Genomic DNA, 23,434 nt, shown 5'->3' with positions numbered 1-23,434 from the left:
TTGCTCGGAATATCACCAAACTGAATGTCATTTTAAAATAAATGTTAAAAAAACAAGTAACAATTGGAGTTGCTGCAGAAATGCTCAAAGAGATTTCCTTTTGCTGTGGTTGGAAGATGTAGAATGGGAGTTTGAAGCAATGAAAACCAACAGGATGGGCCTGGGTGATTTGGTCATTGATAATTGCCCCGTTCTCCATTCCTTGGAAGGACAAAAGCTTTGAGTCAGTGGCCTGATAGTGCAGTCAGAGTAAAGTAATTACAATGTTGCAGCTCAGGGATATCAGCCTGTGACTAAAAATTGCTGTGTCTCTACTGAAGCTTCTGAACGATGAGTGCAAATTACAACAGGTCTGGGTTCAAGTCTCGTCCACTCCAGAGTGCATCTGAACAAGTTGATAAGAGACTATTTAAAATATCAGTTGACTTTCCTAGCAACAAAAAAGGACAGCATTTGAGGGTTATTCCAAATACCATTTATGTAGTCTGTTCTGATATCATGCGATAGGTCCATTCCCATGCAATCTCGTGTTATAAGAAAATCGCGCAATAGACGCCCATTTAAACTAATGGGGCCAGAATCATGTTATAGTCAATACAGGTGAGGAAAATTTGTGTTCTACAAATAATGGTCAGAATCCTTCAATTGCATTGCAGCCAATTGTTGTTGAAGAAACGTTTGTTTAGCAGAACCAACTGTATTCACATTAAAATGTCAGAAAGAAATGTAAGGTTCTGAATGAAGTTCTGTCGAAAAATATTCTAGTCTTAATTATTTGTAGCTGAATTGTTTTTATTTATGATTTGACTTATCAGTGAATGACAGTTTGTGGCACATGCCTTTCCAGCATGAAAATGGAATCATAGAATCTCTGCCATGCAGTAAGAGGCCATTTGGCCCATCAAGTCTGAATTGCCTCGCTGAAGAGTAGCCCACCCAGGCCAACTCTCTCCCTGTAACCCCACATTTCCCAGGCTAACCCACCTAGCCTGCATCTCCCTGGACCTCTGGGACAATTTAGCATGGCCATTCCACCTCATCTGCACCAAGTTGGACTGTGTTGGAAACTCACGCAGACAAGAAGAGAACATGCAAACTCCACACAGACTGTTCCCCCAAGGCTGGAACTGAGCCTGGGTCCCTGACACTGTGAACCACTGAGCCACCAGGTTACTTAATCTAAAGGAATCTAGAGTAAATTTCACTCAGACAGGCAAGAATCATAGCACAGAAGCAGACTTTTGGCCCAACTCATCCATGCCAACCAGGTTTTCTGCATTTGGCCCATGTCCCTCTAAACCTTTCCTATCCATGTACTGTCCAAATGTCTTTTTAAATGTTTTAATTGTATCTATTCACAGAGGAATCTCACAAACTCGCCACCTTCGGTGCAAAAAGATTGCCCCTCAGGTCTCTTTTAAATCTTTCCTCTCTCGCCTTAAACCTGTGCCTTCTAGTTTTAGACATCCCTACCCTGGGGAAAAGACCTTGGATAGTCACCTTATTTATACCCCTCATGAATTTATAAATCTCTATAAACATTTATAAACTTCTTACACCCCAGCCTATCCAACCTCTCCTTATAACCCAAACTTCCCAGTTTCAGTGATATCCTTGTAAATATATTTTGCAACCATTCCATTTTAAAACATCCTTCCCATAGTAGGGTGGCCAGAATTGTACTCAGTGACTGTGACTGCCCTGAAGCACTAACTTTCATAGACATTTCTGTGGCTGTAGGGGAGGACCCGGAGACTCGAAGGCTACGCACCGTGAAGAACATTGCTGACCTCCGACAGAACCTGGAGGAGACTATGTCGAGTTTACGGGGGACTCAGATCACACACAGGTAAGAATAATTTCATCTCATTGCAGAGTTTTCTTGTTTCCTTTCTTGGCTTCTGATGATGCTGAAGTAGAGAAAGTTGGCAGGGCATTGAGTGCTCCAGCTGTGAACTTCAATGCAACAGCAGTACATTGTTGGAGTGTTACACAGCACTGATCAAAAGCACTGTTCAGTCAGGAACATAACTGAAAGGTTACACTTGCTGAGAACGCTTCATGAGGTTAAAAGCACAGCGAGACGAAATCGTTAATGCAGGTTTCAAATAAAATATAAGCAGCTGATGTGAATCATTTTAGCATTTGCAATTTAACGAAGAAGCATTCCTTATTTTTGTAAAAGGTGCATCAATTTGAAAGGTTACCCTAATACTAGAGACAGTTAAATCAAAGTGGATTAGGAAAAAGGATCTAGCACATACATATCACCTTTTGAACTCCCAGAATGTCCCACATCTTCTGACAGCAATGATTGATTTTAAAATGTAGTCTCCACTATTATAGAAACACAATCACTTTGTGCTAGGCAAGGTCCTAGGGACTGGAGAGAGGAATGGTCATTCCATCTGTTTTCAGGGTGTTGATTGAAGGATCCTTGAGTTCATTTCTGATTCAAAAGGCTGACTTTAACCCACAACATGCCACATCCAAGGCAAGTGTACCACCACTGATTAAGCTGGGAATTGTCTCATGTCCTGACTACACAGATACTACTGAAAATGTGTTGCTGGAAAAGCGCAGGAATTCCTGAAGAAGGGCTTATGCCCGAAACGTCGAATCTCCTGTTCCTTGGATGCTGCCTGACCTGCTGCACTTTTCCAGCAACACATTTTCAGCTCTGATCTCCAGCATCTGCTGACCTCACTTTCTCCTACACAGATACTACCACTAATTCTTCCAGTGTAGAATCTCAAATGTGATTGAGTTATAATCGAAGCCATGACTTGGGTTTGAATATTTGTCGTATTACTTGAGGATGTTCACTCAAGTCAAGGTCAGTAATATGACCATAACAGCTGGACAAAAATAACTAGGAACATTTTTATTTTAACAGCCCAATCAGATTAAAAAATGCTCAGTTGCATTATTTTTTAAAAATAAAATGCTTTGCTTTATGAAGGAGCATACGTCCTGTAAAGGTTTTTGTGGCGAGGTCATCAGTCTGAAATGTAAACACCCTTTCTTATCCCACAAATGACCAACTCAGTGTTTCGGGAAATCCTGTTAAAATTCCATATTTTGGATTTCTGTGGTGGTCTGATTCTTCTCTCTTAATTATATTCAATGTTTTTTAAATGTTTTTTGGAATGACCCATAGTGTGGTGAGCTTGTGGAATTCTGTGCAATAGAAAGTAGTTGAGGACAAAATACAGAATGATTTTAAGAGGAGTTAGGTATAGTTTTTAGAGCTAAAGAAATCAAAGGGTATGAGGGCGAAAGCAGGAACAGGGGATTGAGTTGGTTGATCAGCCATGATCATACTAAATGTTGGAACAGGCTCAGTGGACCAAGTGGCCCATTCTTGCTGCTACTTTCTATATCTTGATGGTCACCTTTGAGATTCATCATGGTTATAAACTGGAAATAATTGTCAGATATCTGGCCAGTTGAATGCAGTTCAGTTCAGACAATGCCTGTTTCAGCCTGAATAATTGAGCTTCATTATGAACAGTATGCTCTGGACTGTGTGTTACATGTTCCTAAATGCAGCTGCTGTATAATCTAAAACTGTGTTCTTCTTGCTTGTGAACATTTTAATGGCTCTCTTGCAAAATTTATACTGTTGTTGAGCACAGATTATTAGGAACAGATTAGCAAAGTTTGACCCCTGACATTGACAGGATCTTGTAATTTGGAAAAGTATGGAAACACTGGTGAGAGGCAGGGTAGGTCGTATCTCACAAACTTGGTTACCTTTTTAGAGGATGTGACAAAGATGATTGATGAGGGAAGGGCAGTAGGTGTTGTCTATATGGACGTTTGCATTGGCCTTTGACAAGGTCCCACATGGCACAAGGGATTGGTGGTGAGCTGGTAAGGTGGATATAGAACTGGTTTTATCATAGAAGACAAAAAGTAATGGTGGAAGGGTGTTTTGCTGACTGGAGCTCTGTGATCAGTGGTGTTCGGCAGGGAGCAGTGCTTGTGACCCCTGTTGTTTGTAATGTTTATAAAGGATTGGAGGAGAATGTAGGTGGCCTGATTAGTAAGCTTGTGGACGACACAAAAATTGAGTGAGCTGTGGACAGTGAGGAGGATTGCCAGAGGATACAGCAAGATCGAGATAGGCTGGAGACTTAGGCAAAGAAATTGCAGCTGGAATTTAATCTGGACGATTGCAAGGCGAGGCATTTTGGAAGATTTAATGCAAGTGGGAAATATATAGTAAATGGCAGAACTCTTAGAAGTGTCAACACACAGAGGGGTCTAGACATACGGTCCACTGTTCCCTACAGTGACAACACAAGTGTATAAAGTGGTCAAGAAGGGGTATGGCAAGCTTGCCTTCATTAGTCGTGGTATATAGTGTAAAAATTGGCAAGTCATGTTGTAGCTGTATAGAACTTTAGTTAGGCCACATTTGGAATATTGTATACTGTTCCGATTTCCACACTACCAGCAGGATGTGGAGGTTTTGGAGAGGGTACAGAAATGATTTATCATGATGTTACATGGTTAGGAGGGTATTGGCTGTGAGGAGAAATCGGACAAACTCAGTATTTTTGTGCTTGAATGTTGAAGGGTTTGATAGAAGGTTGCAAAATTATGAGAGGTGCAGATAGAATGGATATTCAGAGTCTTTTTCCCTGGGAAGAAATGTCAATTACTAGGGGGCATACTTTTAAGGTAAAAGGATTAAGTTTAATGGAGATGTGAGAGGCAGGTTTGTTTTTACTCAGAGAGCGGTAAGTGCCTGGAGTGTACTGCCAGAGAAGTTGGTGAAAGCAGATACAGTAACAATGTTTAAGAGGCATCTTGACAGATACAGGAATAGGCAGAGAATAGGGGGATAGAGTAGAGGTGAAAGGATTTTAGTTTAGAAAGGTGAAAAGTGTTGGCGCAGGCTTGGTGGGCCGGAGGGTCTGTTCTTGTGCTGTACTGTTCTTTACTCTTTGCTCAAATTTGTATTGGGAGAAAGTGAGGTCTGCAGATGCTGGAGATCAGAGCTGAAAATGTGTTGCTGGAAAAGCGCAGCAGGTCAGGCAGCATCCAAGGAGCAGGAGAATCGACGTTTCAGGCATGAGCCCTTCTTCAGCCCTCCTGAAGAAGGGCTCATGCCCGAAACATCGACTCTCCTGCTCCTTGGATGCTGCCTGACCTGCTGCGCTTTTCCAGCAACACACGGTGGCACAGTGGTTAGCACTGCTGCCTCACAGCGCCTGTAGACCCGGGTTCAATTCCCGACTCAGGCGACTGACTGTGTGGAGTTTGCACGTTCTCCCCGTGTCTGCGTGAGTTTCCTCCGGGTGCTCCGGTTTCCTCCCACAGTCCAAAGATGTGCGGGTCAGGTGAATTGGCCAAGCTAAATTGCCCGTAGTGTTAGGTAAGGGGTAAATGTAGGGGTATGGGTGGGTTGCGCTTCGGCGGGTCGGTGTGGACTTGTTGGGCCGAAGGGCCTGTTTCCACACTGTAAATCTAATCTAAAAAAAAATCTAATCAACACATTTTCAGCTCAAATTTGTATTGAATGGGAATAACAGCAACCATTAGAAGCAGGAACAGAAGTAGGCTATACTGTCCCATCAATTCTACTCTGCCACTAAACTCCTGCCTTATCCCTGAACCCTTGATTCCCTTACTGATTAAAAGTCTGTCTATCACAGCCTTGAATATACTTAACGACCCAGTCTGGCTGTCAGACCTGCTGATTTTGCTGCCTATCTTTATGTTACATACCCTTTGCCACTTGGAAATGGTTGGCTTTGTCTAGTTGGGTTTTATTGATGGGTTTTGTTGCTTTCCCTTTCAGCACACTGGAAACGACATTTGACAGCAGTGTTACCACGGAGATCAGTGGCCGCAGTATACTCAGCATGACAGGCAGGCAGGCCCCGTTGTCATGGCGACTTGGACAGTCCAGCCCTCGCCTTCAGGCCGGAGACGCTCCATCGATGGGGAATGGGTACCCTCCTCGGTCCAATGCCAGCCGTTACATCCATCCGGAGTCCGGTCGTTATGTGTACCCCACGCCTCTCCGCAGGCAGCTGGCATCACGCAGCAGCAGTGTGGGCCACTCAGACCTTCCAGAGAAGAGTGGGGATGACATGGACATGGAGGGCATCAACATGGACGTAGCTGGATACATGAGCGATGGTGACGTCCTGGGCAAAAATCTACGCACCGATGACATAGCGAGTGGGTAAGGAGAGTTTAATGGTCAATATATTTCTCCTCTCGTCTTTTATTATGTGATGAGCAAAGTGAGCCAGAGTAGTTGAAAAGAAACTATTTCCACAGGTTGGGGATTTTGAACTGGGAACATCGTCTGGAAATTAGGGCCAGACTGTTCAGGAGAGATGTTAGGAAGCACTTTCACATACAAAGACTGGTAGAGGTTTGGAACTCCACAAATAGGAGTGAATATTGGATCAGTTGTTAATTCTAAATCCGAGGGAGAGATTTCTTTCTTCAGCAAACGTATTCGGGGATATGGGCCAAAGGCCAGAATATGGAGTTGGGGCATGGAACTGCTATCGTGGAACAGGCTGGAGAGGCTGAATGGCCTACTGTTTCCATGTTCATTATTACATGAGGTGACTCAGATTGTTGAGGACACAGTTTCTTTCTGTGCTTCATGTCCGAGTGTTTTCAAAGTTTTCACAAGCTTTTCATCTTTGAACAGTGCAAAGACATTTCCTTTGAAGCACTCATTTCTGTTTGGAGATATTTGCTGTGAAGGTTACAATGTGGATTCATGATTTCACCACCCCCGACTCCCGCAACTGATGGCCTGAGTTTGCAGAACCCCTACAAAATGCAGCAAGGTGCCCTTCATGCCTAGCTGGCTGTTTCTGTTGTATACACAGCATTAGTGATGCTCCCATAGACAAATGGCTTGTTCCCATTCATTGTCACAACACACAGTTGAGGAAGAAAGGTAAAAGGTGAAGCTATTATATTATTATCAGACAATAAGGCATTAGAGAGAGAAGACTGGTGGTGGTTTAACCTGAGCCACCCCACAGTTCAGGGTGTGTGGGTGGGGGGGAACAAGGTGAGAAGGAGAGTCCCTCACAGTAACCTCAGTCTGTGTGGGAATTGAACCCACCCTGTTGGCATTACTTTGTATTGCAAACCAGCCACCCGGCCAACTGAACTAACAGTTAAGGAAGAGACACTCTGACGGGGCACTAGAGAATGGTCAGTGCGCATTGGCACAGTGCCACTGTGTGAAGCAATGCCTTTGAGCTGGAGTGGTGAAAGGGAAAAGCACTTGCAGTATGAGAGAGGGCAATATCAACACACAAGCCATGCAACTAGACTCAGACATGCCCACATGTCCAGCTTTGTATTTAACAATGGTTAATGATTCTGGTTATTGTTATTTCTTCCTAGTAACTGACCATCTAGGAACAGGAGTAGGCCATTTGGCTCCACCATTCAATAGGATCATGGCGAATTTGACATTCCTCATATCCATTTCCCTGCCCTTTCCCTGTAATCCTTGATTCCTCGGGTGATATCAAGGTTTGCATGGATTTTACAATGATATTGGTAGAAAAAGGTGGCCTTATTGAGGTTTATAAAATCACGAGGAGCATAGATAAGGTGAATGACAAGGATCTTTTCCCTAGGGTGGAGGACTTTAAAACCAGGGGGCATATTTCTGAAGTGAGAGGTGAAAGGTTTAAAAAGAACATGAGGGGCAACATTTTTACACAGAGAGTGGTTTATATGTGGAATAAACTGTAGGAAAAAGTGGCAGATGCAGGTACAGTTACAATGTTTAAGAGACATTTGGATAGGTACATGAATAGGAAAGGTTTGGAGGGATATGGGCCAAACACAGAAAGGTGGGGCTAGTTTTGTTTGGGAACATGGTCGCCGTGGATTAGTTGGACCGAGGAGTCTGGTTCCGTGCTGTATGACTCTCTGATCAAGCATCTTTCTATCTTAGCGATAGAGATACACAAGCACTCTGCCACCATCCCCCCAACATGTCCATGGCAAGGATTTCCAAAGACTGTAATTCCACTGAGAGAAGAAATTCCTCATTGTCTCAGTCTTACACTGGTGCTCCTTTATTCTGAGATTACGCTCCTGGACTCTCCCATGAGGGGAACCATCCTCTCAGCATTTACCTTGTCAAGCCTCCTAAGGACCTGATACGTTTCCATGAGATTACCTACCTTTCAGTCTTCTAAACTCCAGTGAGTAGAGCCCAGTCTGTTCACCCTTTTGCTCATAAGACAGTCCCTCCATACTGCAGATCATCCTAGTAATGCAAAACAAATGTAGCTGGATAAAAGCTGTGTTACTGTGATTTTAATATAACCTTTTCCATGTCTTGAAAATATTGCATGGCTTCCGGTTTTGATTCCTGAGGACACAGTTGTGTAACCTATGGGCTGATGGCAGATGTGACTGTTGAACTATCGGGGCATCAAGGCTAAGTTCAATTCAGTCTTTCCACTTACACATGGATTGCTATATCCTTCTTAGACACAGCAGTCGGTCAACTTTTCTCCCCTTAACCCGAAAGCAGTCGTGCCACTATGATTGCTGGACTCTTCCTAACTTAGACTGGTTTACCAGGCTGATTCCTGAGAAGGAGAAAGTGAGGACTGCAGATGCTGGAGATCAGAGCTGAAAATGTGTTGCTGGAAAAGCGCAGCAGGTCAGGCATCATCCAAGGAGCGGGAGAGTCGACGTTTTGGGCATGAGCCCTTCTTCAGGAAGGCAGAGTAGGCCTGAGAAGGCAGGACTGACACATGAAGGGAGACTGGATTGGTCAGAATTATATTTCACTGGAATTCTGAAGAATGAGGAGGATCTTATAGAAATCTCGAAAATTCTAACCGATTAGGAAAGGTAAATGCAAAAAGGCTGTTATTGATGATCGGGGGAGTTCAGAGCCAGGGGTTACAGTCTTAGGCGACTGAGTAAGCCACTTGACACTGAATTGAAGAGACATTTCTTCACCAGAAAGTGGGGACCCTGTGGATTTCTGTACTACAGAAAGCAGTTGAGGTCAAAACATTGAATGGTTTCAAGAAGGAGTTAGATATAGTTCTTCGAGCTAAAGGGATCAAAGGGTATGGTGTGAAAGCAGGAACAGGGAACTGACTTGGATGGCAGAACAGGTTTGAAGGGCTGAATGGCCTACTCCTGTTCTCCTTTCAATAGTTCAGTGGAAGCTGACCTTGGGGCCTGGTATGACAATGCTCATCACTCAAACAAAACCTGAAATTGCTGGAGAAACTCAGCAGATTTGGCAGCATCTGTGGAGAGAAAGCAGGCACTTCTTCAGGCACTGAACCTGAAACATCAACTCTGTTTCCCTCTCTGTAGATGCCGACACAGCTGTTGAATTTCTCCAGCAATTTCTGCTTTCATTCCAAATAGCTTGTGTTTTGTATTTCTTTGTTCCTGGAGAGTCACTCAGCTGACTCAGTTTGGGAGCTTCTTGTCATAACTCAATGTTGCCACAAGATGGCAAGTAAAGCATTCCTTTCTTCTGTTGATTGCTGTAGGATGTCATTATAGTGAATGGCCTATCTACCATTTGACTCTCCAGGAAAATAATAATTTCCAGGGAACTGTTAAGAATGATAAAAGCTGCAAGTCAATTTAGGCTTTTGGATTTTTGTGGAATTAAAGGAAGTACAGTTCTCATGCCCTGAATCTCTCTGTTCATTCACCAGCCTCAATGGATTCCTTGGATGCTGCCTAACCTGCTGTGCTTTAACCAGCAACACATTTTTAACCTCAATGTCTTTATACTGAGTATGTAGCCCTCTGCCTTGCTTTCCTTTTGAAGTTGTACCTTCATTCAGTGTCCCATTTTTAATCACACCTAAAAGTTGAACATGATTGCCAGGTTTAAAGGTTCAAAGGGATTTGGGCTAAATGCAGGCCATTGACAGGGACGAATTGGGCTGAAGGGTCTGTTTCCATGCTGGATAGCCTCCATGATTTGATGTTCAGTTGTGAGTAGGACAAGGGTGCACTGTGACAGTGACCTGGGTGACAAATCAGTGGCAAGGAGAGAAGCAAAGGCCAAAAATCAACGCTTTTCCAGCATTTAACCGGAGGAAATCGCAGCTCATCAGGGTCTGGATGTCAAATAAACAGTTGGACAGCACAGTGGAGAAGTTGAAAGACACAGTCACGGGAGTAATGCTAATCATCAACACTGTCAATGTCAAAACAGTGTCCCTGCCTGTGGATCTGCCTGTCAAGGGGCTTCTCCAGTAAATCCCATTTGCCACAGGCCAGCTCATTCCATTAAGTGATGTCTTCCTGATGCCTTTTCTAGTCGCCGCACAATATGTCAAACTTTGTGTGGCTATTCATTGCACTTGACATTGGATACTGAGTATTACTGTTAAACCATGAAAACTATTAAAGTCAGTTCCAGTCCTCACTTGTCACTGAGCTTGGAACCTGATACATGGACGTTAATTCTTTTTGAAAATTAACTTCTTACAGAGGAGATTTTTCCGACTGTCCTGAGTAGCGAGTTGGGTTGCAAGCCTTTCATCCTTTCCAATGTGTTAAATGAATATAATGACAATTGTATTCCAGTTGGAGCAGCTTGAATGTGGCGGTTACTTTTGACAAGCTGTGGGGTTGTGTTATTGATTTTCCACTGACTAGGATATGTTCTGTACAGGACTATTTAAACAAAGAAAACTACAAAGGGATTTGGGGGTATTTCTGCAAAACATGCAGAAAGCTAGCACACAGCTGCAGCACATAATAGGAAGGCTAATGGAACGTTGGCCCTTATTTCAAGGGGGCTGGATTTTTTTTATCATTCATGGGATGAGGGCGTCACTGGCTAGGCCAGCATTTATTGCCCATCCCTAATAGCTCAGAGGGCAAGTGAGAGCCAACCACGTTGCTGTGGGTTTGGAGTCACATGTAGGCCAGACCAGCTAAAGATGGCAGTTTCCTTCCCTAAAAGACCTTAGTGAACCAGATGGGTTTTTCCAACATTCAATAATGGATTCATGGTCCCCATTTGACTCACTGCTGTGGCAGGATTTGAACCTGGATCCCTAGAACATTCCCTGGGTCTCTGGATTAACTGTCCAGCAGGAAATAACTGAAGAGATAGTGCAGGAATTGCTAGAATCAGGAAGGGACCCAGAGGACTGGAAAATTGCAAACATGACACCCCTTTTTTAAAAGTGAGTAAGGCAAAAGATGGAAAATTACAGACTAATTAGCCCAACTTCAATAATGGGTCAGATCCTGGAATCCATTGTGAAAGATGAGATGTCTGAATACTTGGAAGTAAAATAGGGCAATGTCAGCATGGTTTCATCGAGGGGAAGTCATGCCTGAAAAATCTGCTAGAATTCTTTGAGGAAATAATGAGCAGGTTAGACCAAGGAGATCCAATGGATGTTATCCACCTGAACTTCAAAAAAGCCTTTGACAAGGTGCCGCACAGAAAGATACTAAGTAAGATAAGGGCCCATGGTGTCAGAGGCAAGGTGCTAGCATAGATAGAGACTTGGCTGTCTGGCAGAAAGCAGAGAGTGAGGATAAAAGGGTCCTTGGCAGCTGGTGACAAGTGGTGTTCTGCAAGGCTCAGTGTTGGGACCACGTTTCACTTTATACATGAACAATCTAGATGAAGTAACTGACTGGCTAGGTTTCAAGATGATACAAAGACAGGTAGAGGGACAGGTAGCATTGAGGAGGCGGGAAGGCTGCAGAAGGTTTGGGCAGGTTAGAAGAGTGAGCAAAGAAGTGGCAGATGGAGTGGAACGTGGGAAAGTGTGAGGTCATGCACTTTGGTAGGAAGAATAGAGGAATGGAATAATTTCTAAATGGGGAGAAAATTCAGAAATCTGAAGTGCGAAGAGACTCGGGAGTTCTAGTCCAGATTTCTCTCAAGGTAAACTTGCAGATTGAGTCAGTAGTTAGGAGTGCAAATGCAGCGCTGACGTTTATTTTGAGAGGACTTGAGTATAAAAGCAGGGATGTACTTCTGAGGTTCTATAAGGCTCTGGTCAGACCACATTTGGAGTATTGTGCACAGTTTTGGGCCCCACATCTCGGGAAGGAGAAAGAAGCCTTGGAGTACGTTCAGAGGATGGTCCCAGGAATGAAAAGCTTAACATATGAGGAATGTTTGAGGACTCTGGGTTGATACTCGATGGAGTTTAGAAGGATGAGGGGAGAGATCTAATTAAAACATACAGAATACTGAATGGACAAGACAGAGAAGATGTTTTTGTTGGTAGGAGAGACTAGGACCCAAGGGCATATCCTTAGAGTAAAGGGAAGATATTTTAGAATGGAGATAAGTAGAAATCTCTTCAGCCAGAGAGTGGGGAATCTATGGAATTCACTGCCACAGAACGCTATGGAGGCCAGGTCATTGAGTATATTTACGATGGAGATAGGTAAGTTATTGATTGTAAAGGGGATCAAGGGTTACGGTAAGAAAACAGGAGCATGGGATTGAGAAATTTATCAGCCATGATTGAATATGGAGCAGACTCGATGGGCTGAACGGCCTAATTTCTGCTCCTGGTCTTATGGTCTTATGTTCTACCCGTAGGAGAGACCACGACCCAAGGGCACAATCTCAGAGTGAAGGGCCAACCCTTTAAAACTGAGATGGAGAGGAATTTCTTCAGCCAGAGGGTGGTGAATCTATAGAAGTCATTGCTGCAGAGGGCTGTAGCGGCCAAGTTATTGAGTGTATTTAAAGCAGAGATAACTATGTTCTTAATTGGTAAAGGGATCAGGGGTTGTGCGGAAGAGGCAGAAGAATGGGATTGGGAAACATATTAGTCATAAACGAATGGCAGAGTAGACTCAATGGGCTGAGTAGCCTAACTCTGCTGGTACATCTGATGGTCTTATGACGACTTTCCAGTCAGGTTCCAGTCACAAAAACTGTGGCTTTCAGCAATCTAATTGACCATTTGAAGGAAGAAAGTCACTTGCATGAATTTGCCTTTCATGATCATCTCATGACTCAACTTATGGCCATGGGGGATGTTGTTTTGAATTATAATCATTGTAATGATGTGAGAAAATATTAAAAATCACACAACACTGGATTATAGTCCAACAGGTTTATTGGGAAGCACTAGCTTTCGGAGCGTCGCTCCTTCATCAGATGGTTGTGGGACAGGATCATAAGACACAGAATTCATATAGCACATGTTTACAGTGTGATGTAACTGAAATTAGATATTGAAAAAGACACAGATTGTATGTTAAATCTCTTATCTTTTAGAACTTCTTTTAGAAGATTTAGATTCTAAAAGATGAGACTTAACAAACAGTCCGAGTCTTTCTCAATACATAATTTCAGTTCCATCACACTGTAAACATTTGCTATAAATAATGCGTATTTAAATGGTGTTGGTTGAGGGATATATACTGGCAAGTCACTGGAGAGAAATCCCCATGCTTTTATTCAGAGGTTTCTGTCTGATATTTCACATTCACTTGAGAGATGACAGTCTCTCAGATCCACACTGGATTATCTACACTTAATTGTTGAAGGCTTCAGTCATCTGAGTTACAGATCAGATAGCAACCCGCAGAGAGAAGGCTGGCACTTGGAGTCATAAAAAAAACTGCAGATGCTAGAATCCAACATAGACAAACAGGAGGCTGGAAGAACACAGCAAGCCAGGCAGCAGCAGGAGGTGGAGAAGTCGATGTTTCGGGTGTAATCCTTCTTCAGGACTGGGAGTGGGTGTTGGGGGAGCTGCAGATTGTGTGGTAGAGCTGGAGGGCTGAGGAGGTCACAGTGTTGTGGCAGTGAGAAAGGGACTCACTGAGGGAGGCACGTCTGATGGAGGCAGAGAATGTCTTCAAAGTGGGCATCCTTTGAAGAGTCTTCCAAGTTTGTTCCACTGCAAAGTCTCTTCAAAGGATGTCCACTTTGAGGGTACGTCTGAGGGAGGCAGAGAACGTCTACAATGAGAAACATTGATTCTCCTGCTCCTCAGATACTACCTAACCTGTTATGCTTTTCCAGCACCACACTCTCACCTCCTGATGCTGCCTGGCTCGCTGTGTTCTTCCAGCCTCCTGCCTGTCTAACTTGGAGTCATAGAGTCATACAGCATGGAAACAGACCCTTTGGCGGTTCCACTGACATCCTTGCACTTTCATGCACTTCCAAGTACTCAGCAATCTCATCTTCACATCCTCTCTGTACAGGCTTCTCAGTATTCTGTAAGTTTCAATCAGCTTTGCTGGCAAAGTTTCCCAAACTAAACTAATCTCACTTGCCTGGGTTTGACCGATATCCGTCTAAACCTTTCCTATTCATGTACCTATCCAAATGTCTTCTACGTCTTGTAACTGTACCTGCAACTACCACTGCCTTTGGCAGTTCTTTTTACAGACAAGCAATCCTTTATGTGAGAAAAGTTACCTGTCAGGTTGTTTTTAAATCTTTCTCCCCTCACCTTAAAAATATGCCTCCTAGTTTGAACTCATCCACTCTAGGGAAACAACCTTTGCTATTAAACTTATCAATGTCCCTCATGATTTTATAAGCCTCTATAAGATCACCCCTCAACCTCCTATGCTGCAGTGAAAAAGGCCCCAGCCTGTTCAGCATCTCCTTATAACTCAAACTCTCCAGTCTCAGTAACATTCATGTAAATCTTTTCTGAACCCTTTCCACTTCTGAAAGAACTAAGGGCTGCACAATGTTGATGTCCCACAGTACCTTAAAATATCCAACTCTTAAGACAGCTCTTCCAAGCAATATTGTGATTGTAAAACTTATTCCACTCCAGAAAGGGAAAAATTTACTGAGGGGAAATGATTCTCAAGGTGTTGAAGTTTAATGAACACGTCAAGGATTAAAAATTGGCAGTTTGCATTTTGGAACGATTTGCTGAATATGGAGACATGAGAGAGTGGATAAATGATGGATTTTGCTCTCACTCCTACTGAGCACTGACAGATTTCCACTTGGCCGACTGTGCAACGGTTGAGCTTTGAAATCTGGTGAGATCAGGCTAGATTTTCTGCGCAGCAAATGCAGGTCATGACTTTGCTCAGCAATAAAAATCAGCATTTATTAATTTAAAACTGAATAAGATAAGTTTTAAAAATGTGGAATTAAAAGCTATTGTTGGTGACAGTGACTTGGAAATTGTCATCTGTTGTTTAAAAAAACCAGCCTGGTTCATCATTAATGTCCTTTGGGGAAGAGAATCTGTCATCCAGAAATTAACCTACCCTGGGTTGGAGGAGTCCAGAACTAGAGGGCATAGGTTAACGGTGAGAGGGGAAAACTTTAAAAGGAACCTAAGGGGCAGCTTTTTCACAGAGAGTGGTGCAATTATGGAATGAGCTGCCAGAGGAAGTGGTCGAGGCTGGTACAATTGCAACATTTAAAAGAGATCTGGATGGGTGTATGAATAGGAAGGGTTCAGAGGGATATGGGCCAAGTGTTGGCAAATGGAACTGGATTAATTTAGGATACCTAGTGAGCATGAACAAATTGGATCGAAGAATCTGTTTCCTTCTGTACAGCTCTATGATTCTGTGTGACTCCAGACCCCCAGCAATATGGTGACTCTTAACTGGCTCTGAATTGTCCAAAAAAGCCATTCAGTCCAAGGGCATTAAAGGGCAACTTGTCAGTAACACCCACATTGCAGTGAAAGAATAAATAATAATAAACCTACCTCTTATGGAAGTACCACCAATGCTGCTCCTCTGTTCAAGGCAAAAGCAGGGAAACAATTTCCAGTTCTTTGTAAATACTGATAATAATTTACATTTCAATGTCAATTCTAAATTCAGAAGACATGAGTATAAGTGATCAGCACTGGATTAGGAAAGGTAAAATTACCATTAAGAGAGTTGACTCATGGTGGTTTAACCTAAGGGTTGCCGTGCCTCAGGAGATACACTGTGAAGTAGGGTCCACAATTGGTGCAGGACATGAACCTGCGTTGTTGATGTCACTTTGCATTGCCATCCAGCCAGCTGAGCTAACTGACCCCCAAGTGACACTAGGTTATACATTCATCGAAAAACCATGAAAGTATTAGCAAGGAGAGCTGTGCCAAAATCTGACAGGAGGATTTCTCAACCTTAACAAACTGCTTAGAAATGTAGAACATTTCCTGAAAACTTTAGCTAAATATAAAAATGTAGGCCATATTTTTATTGGCTTCCCCAGTGATTTAACCATCAAAAGCTTTGACTACATGGAGCAGAAGGGTAAAATAAAGCAAAAAATGCACGCAGACACTCAGCAGGTTTGGCAGTGTATGTGGAGAGAGAAAAACAGAGTTAACTTACAGGTTAATGATCTTTTGTCTGTAATGTTGGCCCTGGCCTTCAGGTGCTTTGCTGATCTCAGCACAATGGATTTATAACACTGCAAGTTGTGTGGTGTTAACCACTCCAGGGCTAAGGAGGAGGAGATTGTACAACATTTCTCCCCCAGGTTTTGTCTTTCTCTCTCTCTCTCTCTCTCTCTCTCTGTCACCTCCCCCCACCCCTTCAACGTCCCTCTTTGGTTTGAATCTACCCATTTTTATTTTTAAACAATGCATATCCAAGATGTGGTTTGGACTATAGCAAGAGATGCAGGCCCGTTTTCTAAGCTGTACATGGAAGTAATTGGGAATGATTTATGAAGGTGCCACTCTCCAGTACTAACCTTCATAAGGAAAAACTTATGAACTCATAAGGAAAGTGAAGTTCAAAATCCAGCCTGATGTCAACACAATGATTAAACTTCTCACTTAGCAATCTGAAGATAAAAGGTTACTTTTAATAAAGGTTGCATTTGATCAGTTCTGAATAAGGGTCACTCGACTCAAAACATTAACTTTGTTTCTCTCTCCGCAATTGCTGTCAGACCTGCTGAGTTTCTCCAGCAATCTCTGCTTTTATTTTCAGTATCTGCAGTTCTTTGTTTTATTTCTGTGTTTGAGAGCATTTCATCTTTAAATACCAAAGTCTTTTCACATAATGACTCAGGAGGCAAATTCTTTTAGGTTAAAGTTAAAGGTTACAAAGTTCATTCAACTCTGTACCTGAATTCCTGAGATGCCTTGTTCACCTCAAAGTGCAGTTGCTGTTTTTTTTCTTTATTTATTCATGGGATGAGGACTTCGCTGGCTAGGCAGCATGTATTGCCCATTCCTAATTGCCCAGAGGGCAGTTAAAAATCACTACGTTGCTTTAGGTCTGAAGTCACATGTAGGCCAGACCAGGTAAGGATGGCATTTTCCTTCCCTCGAGAGCATTAGTGAACCATTAACTATTATGTAAGAAAAGTTATTATGTAAGAAAATACCAGAATCTTCGTTCAATGAAAAGACTGAGGTTTTTATTAGCTTCGAAAGATAAGGGCTGGACTTTGCAGGAAGAATCATCGTGAACTTGTCAATGCTCATCACCGTCATGAACAATTATTTGGACAGCACCTTCAGAGAGTCATAGAGATGTACAGCACGGAAACAGACCCTTCGGTCCAACTTGTCCATACCGACCAAATAAACCAACCTAATCTAGTCCCACTTGCTAGCACCCCTCCAAACCCTTCCTATTCATACACCCATCCAGATGCCTTTTAAATGTGCAATAATACTAGCCTCCACCACTTCCTCTGGCAGCTCTTTCCATACATGCAACACCTCTGCGTGAAAAAGTTGACCCTTAGGTCCCTTTTAAATCTTGCCCCTCTCACCCTAAACCTATGCTGTCTAGTTCTGGGCTCCCCCACCTCAGGGAAAAGACCTTGTCCATTTACCCTAGCCATGCCTTTCATGATTTTATAAACATCTATAAGGTCACCCCTCAGCCTCCAACCCTCCAGGGAAACAGCCCCAGTCTATTCAGCCTGTCCCGATAGCTCAAATCCTCCAACCCTGGCAACATCCTTGTAAAAGTTTTCTGAAACGTTTCAAGTTTCACAACATCTTTCCGATAGGAAGGAGACCAGAATTGCATGCAATTTTCCAACAGTGGCCTCACCAATGTCCTGTACAGCCGCAACATGACCTCCCAACTCCTATACTCAATACTCTGACCAATAAAGGAAAGCATACCAAACGCCTTCTTCACTATTCTATCTACCTGCGACTCTACTTTCAAGGAGCTATGAATCTGCACTCCAAGGTCTCTTTGTCCAGCAACACTCCCCAGGACCTTACCATTAAGTGTATAAGTCCTGCTAAGATTTGCTTTCCCAAAATGCAGCATCTCGTATTTATCTAAATTAAACTCCATCTGCCACTCATCAGCTCATCTGATCTAGATCCTCTTGTAATCTGAGGTAACTTTCTTCACTGTCCACTACACCTCCAATTTTGGTGTCATCTGCAAACTTACTAACTGTACCTCTTGTGTTCACATCAAATAATTTATATAAATGACAAAAAGTCGTGGACCCAGCACCAATCCTTGTGGCACACCACTGGTCACAGGCCTCTGGTCTGAAAGGCAACCCTCCACCACCACCCTCTGTCTTCTACCTATGAGCAAGTTCTGTATCCAAATGGCAAGTTCTCCTTGTATTCCATGAGATCTAACCTTGCTAATCAGTCTCCCGTGGGGAATCTTGTCGAATGCCTTACTGAAGTCTGTATAGATTAGAGTGGTGCTGGAAAAGCACAGCAGTTCAGGTAGCATTTGAGGAGCAGGAAAATCGACGTTTCGGCCAAAAGCCTGATGTAGGGCTTTTGCCCGAAACATCGATTTTCCTGCTTCTCGGATGCTGCATGAGCTGCTGTGCTTTTCCAGCATCACTGTAATCTAGAATCTGGTTTCCAGCATCTGCAGTCCTCGTTTTTACCCTGAAGTCTATATAGATCAGGTCCACCACTCTGCTGATATCAATCCTCTTCAAAAACCTCAATTAATTTCATGAGACGTGATTTCCCATGAAGAAAGCCATGTTGACTATCCCTAATCAGTCCTTGTCTTTCCAAATACATCTAAGTCCTGCCTCTCAGGATTCCCTCTAACAACTTGCCCACCACCAACATCAGGGTCACCAGTCTTTAGTTCCCTGTCATGCACAGTTAAATGTCGAAATCAGAAAACTGTAGTCTGATTTGCTGTATTTCTTCACATGTTTATTTATCATCGGTATTTTGAGAGAGAATCAGTATAAAACATGCAAAACATGTGACTTTGTTCCGATTTATTGCTCCATTTTAGCGTGAGAAATGAGTCTTAATTAGTGCCAAACAACCTTGCCATCACTGAAAATTTACTTTTAAGAATGTGGAGTCTCGTTCTTTCATACTAGATTATGGTTAAAGATGTTTTAAACAATTACATTTGTTACTACTTTTTCATTCCTTCCCTTTTACTCTCATTTCTCTTTTTTTAATGTTCCATCTCTGAGTTTACATTCGCATTAAACATTCTAAACCGTATGTCCTGACTTTAAACTCGATATGCCTCAGTAGGCATTCTTCAGCTTGATTGTTTGCTTTTGCTTACCCTGTTCACACACAGTTAGTCTCCCCCTTGGAGAGGGTGTTGAACCATTTGCAAAATGTAATAAGACCCCGACAAAGCTTTACGAACAGCTATAGATGTGTATTTACTACTGATTGCTTAATTCTGTGGAAGTAAACTCTGATAACGTTTTTTCCTTAAACTACATTGATCACCATTAGATTAGCTTTTTAATTTTTGACATTAATTGAATCTAATGCCTACTATGACAGAATTTGAATCTATTTCACCAGAATATTATCCAGGCCTCTGCCTTACTACTAATTGTACCAATAGGCCACCACAGTTGTTGAAATAAATAGGTCATTCTTTAAAATAGATATTGGTTTAGATTGTGCACATACAGGAAGCAATCACCGTGGCAGCATCACTATATTTATAACACATTGTTCCAAGGTCATGGTATGACCTTTTTCCTGTAGATTTTGTATTGTTTCCTGTATTTATAAGACGGTTTTCCTGTATTGATATTGTTCAGTTTATCTCTCTATTGTGTCCCTCAGAATAACAGGTTAGTTTGGCTCAGTTGGACTCAGTTAATAGCACTCTTATGTGAAACAAAACATTGTCAATTCCAATTTAACTTTTGGTTTTGACCATACAGTCTATTTAATATGTAAATGAGACACTGGTTTCATGCTGTATTGTTGATACCTTCTTTCAGAAAAGGTATGAAAAGATGTTCTGTCCAATTTGATCTCAAGCTGATCTTCTGAAACATGTCTTCACCACCTCCAAGTTCAATTCCCTTTTGGACTCGATTGACACACTGTTGATTGTTCCCAATGTTGTTTGCATCAAGTCCCATTCACCCTGTGCTCACTGACCTACACTGACTTCACCACCTGATATTGCCTTAAAGGAGGTGATGCTGCTATAGTAAAGTTTGTCACTGGACAAGTAATCTAGGACTACAGGATAATGCTGTGGGGATGGGGCGTGGGTTTGAATCCCAGCATAGCAGATGGTGAAAGCTGTGGAATTTTAATAAATGGCTAGCCTCCTGGTGACCATGGAATCACTGTCAATTTTCAGTTTAAAAAAAAACCATCTGGTTCACAAATGTTCTTCAGGGAAGGAAAAATGCTGCCCTTACCTGGTCTGCTCTACATGTGACTCCAGACCCACAGCAATGTGAATCACAGAATCCTTACAGTGTGAAACAGCCCCATCCAGCCTATCATCTGCACTAATCCTTCTGAAAAGCAACCTACCCAGACCCACAAATAATAAATGTTGACCCCTACATCTCATGAGTAAAAAGTGAGGTCTGCAGATGCTGGAGAGGGAGCTTTTTCAGCCCTACATCTCATGAGCCAATTAAAAAATGCAGAGGTGGAGCGGGACGCGGTAAAAGATGCCAAGCTGCACGACGTCTTCAGCACCCCTGCAGACGGAGCGCAGCGTAGATACACCTGGTCACGAGCAGACGGGTCTATCCGCTCAAGGATAGATTACCTGTTTGTGTCCCGAACGCTCTCGGTCAGATCCACCGACGTCAAGCCGGTGTTCTTCTCTGACCACTGCCTCCTGCTGGCCGACTGTCACCTACAGGACGAGCAGCGGGCGGGTAAGGGAACGTGGAAGCTGAACACTAAGCTGTTGACCCCGGGAAACATTGAGGAGCTCAAGAGGGACTACGCAGGTTGGAGAACCGTGATGCCCCTCTTTGAGTCTCCAGCAGACTGGTGGGAAACAGTTAAAGGGAACATCAAGAGGTTCTTCATCCTCAAAGGTGTTCAGGAGGCGAGAGAGAGGCGGGGAAAACTGTCCCAGCTCCGGAAAGTATGCAGAACCTGCTCCTGCTGCAGACGATGGGGGTTGATGTCACAGAGGACCTCAAGGAGGCGAAGGGCCAGCAAGCATCGCTCTTTGCCTCAGAGGCCTCCAAGATAATCTTCCGGTCCAGGGTCCGCTCGGTGGAGCAGGACGAGACATGCTCACGTTTCTTCTTCCAGAAGGTGCACAAAGAGAGCTCTGTGCTCAGCAGCCTGAAAGAAGAAGACGGCTTGACAACGTCATCTCAGGCTGACGTCATGAGGATCAGTAAATCCTTCTATGCCAGTCTGTATGACGCGAAGTCGACCGACAGCGCGGCCTCCCAGTCGTTCCTGTCGTCTATCACGGAGGTCTTAGACGACAGAACACGGGAGAGGCTGGACCAGCCGCTATCTCTGGACGAGCTGACCAAGGCCCTCGAGTCCTTCGAAAAGAATAAAACTCCCGGAAGCAATGGCTTACCGGTCGAGCTCTATTCCGCTCTGTGGGACTTGATTGGCCAGGACCTGCTGGAGGTGTATGTCAGTATGCTTCGGGCAGGTACCATGAGCGAATCCATGAGGAAAGGCATCATCACCCTCATCTATAAGCGGAAGGGGAAGAGGGAGGAACTCAAAAATTGGAGACCGATCACACTGTTGAATGCAGATTACAAAATCCTGTCAAAGGTAATTGCCAACCGGGTCAGGTCTGCTCTGGGGTCGGTGATTCACCCTGACCAAACCTGTGCTGTGCCAGGCAGGAAGATCGCTGAGAGTCTCGCACTCCTCAGGGATACGATCGCCTACGTGCAGGACAGAGGGTTGGACGCCTGCCTGATCAGCCTGGACCAGGAGAAAGCCTTTGACAGGATATCACACATGTATATGAGAGATGTTCTCTCCAAAATGGGCTTTGGGGAGGGAATCTGCAATTGGATCAGACTGCTCTACACCAACATCGTCAGTGCAGTCTCAATCAATGGGTGGGAATCAGATAGCTTCCCAGTCAGAGCTGGAGTCAGGCAGGGCTGCCCTCTCTCTCCAGCCTTGTTTGTGTGCTGCATAGAGCCATTTGCCGAGTCCATCAGGAAGGATGCGAGCCTGAGAGGGGTGACTATTCCGGGCAGCGGGGGCCTGCAGGTTAAGGCCTCCCTGTACATGGATGACGTTGCCGTTTTCTGCTCGGATCCGCTGTCCGTGCGCAGACTCATGTGCATTTGTGACCAGTTTGAACGGGCCTCGGGGGCCAAGGTAAACCGAGGCAAGAGCGAGGCCATGCTCTTCGGGAACTGGGCCGACCAATCCTCGATCCCCTTCACCGTCAGGACCGACCACCTGAAGGTGCTGGGTATTTGGTTCGGGGGGGCTGGGGCGTGCGCCAAGTCTTGAGAGGAGCGTATCAGTAAAGTGAGGCAGAAACTGGGCAGATGGAGGCTACGGTCGCTCTCCATCACGGGAAAAAACCTGGTCATCAGGTGTGAGGCACTGTCATTGCTGTTGTACGTGGCACAGATCTGGCCTATTCCCAGAACCTGCGCCGCTGCAGTCGCCCGGGCCATCTTCCAGTTCATATGGAGTTCAAAGATGGACCGGGTCCGAAGGGACTCACTATACAAAGATCTGGGCAACGGGGGAAAAAATACACCCAATGCCACCCTCACCCTGATGGCCACCTTTGTGTGTGGCTGCATCAAGCTGTGCGTGGATCCCCGGTACGCAAACACCAAGTGTCACTACGTACTGAGGTTCTACCTGTCCCCGGTGTTGCGAAGGATGGGCCTGGCCTCGCTGCCGCGGAACGCTCCGAGTAGTTGGACCGTTCCGTATCACCTGTCCTTCGTGGAGAAATTTCTGAAGAAAAACACCTTTGACCACAAGTCCATCAGGAAGTGGTCAGCACGTAGCGTCCTCGAGACCCTTCGGGAAAAGGAGAGGGCGGATCCTGTTGAGTGGTTCCCTGAGCAGACTGTCAAAGCAATTTGGCAGAATGCCTCATCGCCAGAACTTTCCAACAAGCACCAAGACATGGCTTGGCTGGTGGTGAGAAGGGCTCTACCTGTGAGATCATTTATGCACGCCCGGACTCTCAGCCGCAACGCACGCTGCCCTCAAAGCGGCTGCGGGGGGGAAGAGACTGTCACACACCTCCTTCTGGAATGTGCCTATGCAGAGGGAGT

General features: G+C 44.1%; 1 protein-coding gene across 7 annotated transcripts in view; it reads left to right on the top strand.

Moving 5' to 3' along the window:
• Positions 1 to 23,434, top strand: part of nav2a (neuron navigator 2a) — a 590,475-nt gene that overhangs the window by 305,123 nt on the left and 261,918 nt on the right. For all 7 annotated transcript variants that reach the window (XM_060839109.1, XM_060839107.1, XM_060839106.1 and 4 more), the window contains 2 exons: positions 1,741 to 1,849; positions 5,813 to 6,202. In XM_060839109.1, coding sequence (XP_060695092.1) covers positions 1,741 to 1,849; positions 5,813 to 6,202 — 499 coding nt within the window. The remainder of the gene's footprint in view (positions 1 to 1,740; positions 1,850 to 5,812; positions 6,203 to 23,434) is intronic.

Source organism: Hemiscyllium ocellatum, chromosome 18 (assembly GCF_020745735.1).
Source record: "Hemiscyllium ocellatum isolate sHemOce1 chromosome 18, sHemOce1.pat.X.cur, whole genome shotgun sequence".
In the NCBI taxonomy this organism is placed as follows: domain Eukaryota; kingdom Metazoa; phylum Chordata; class Chondrichthyes; order Orectolobiformes; family Hemiscylliidae; genus Hemiscyllium; species Hemiscyllium ocellatum.
Note: the sequence above shows the minus strand (reverse complement) of the source record. Positions and strands in the feature narration are given on the sequence as shown.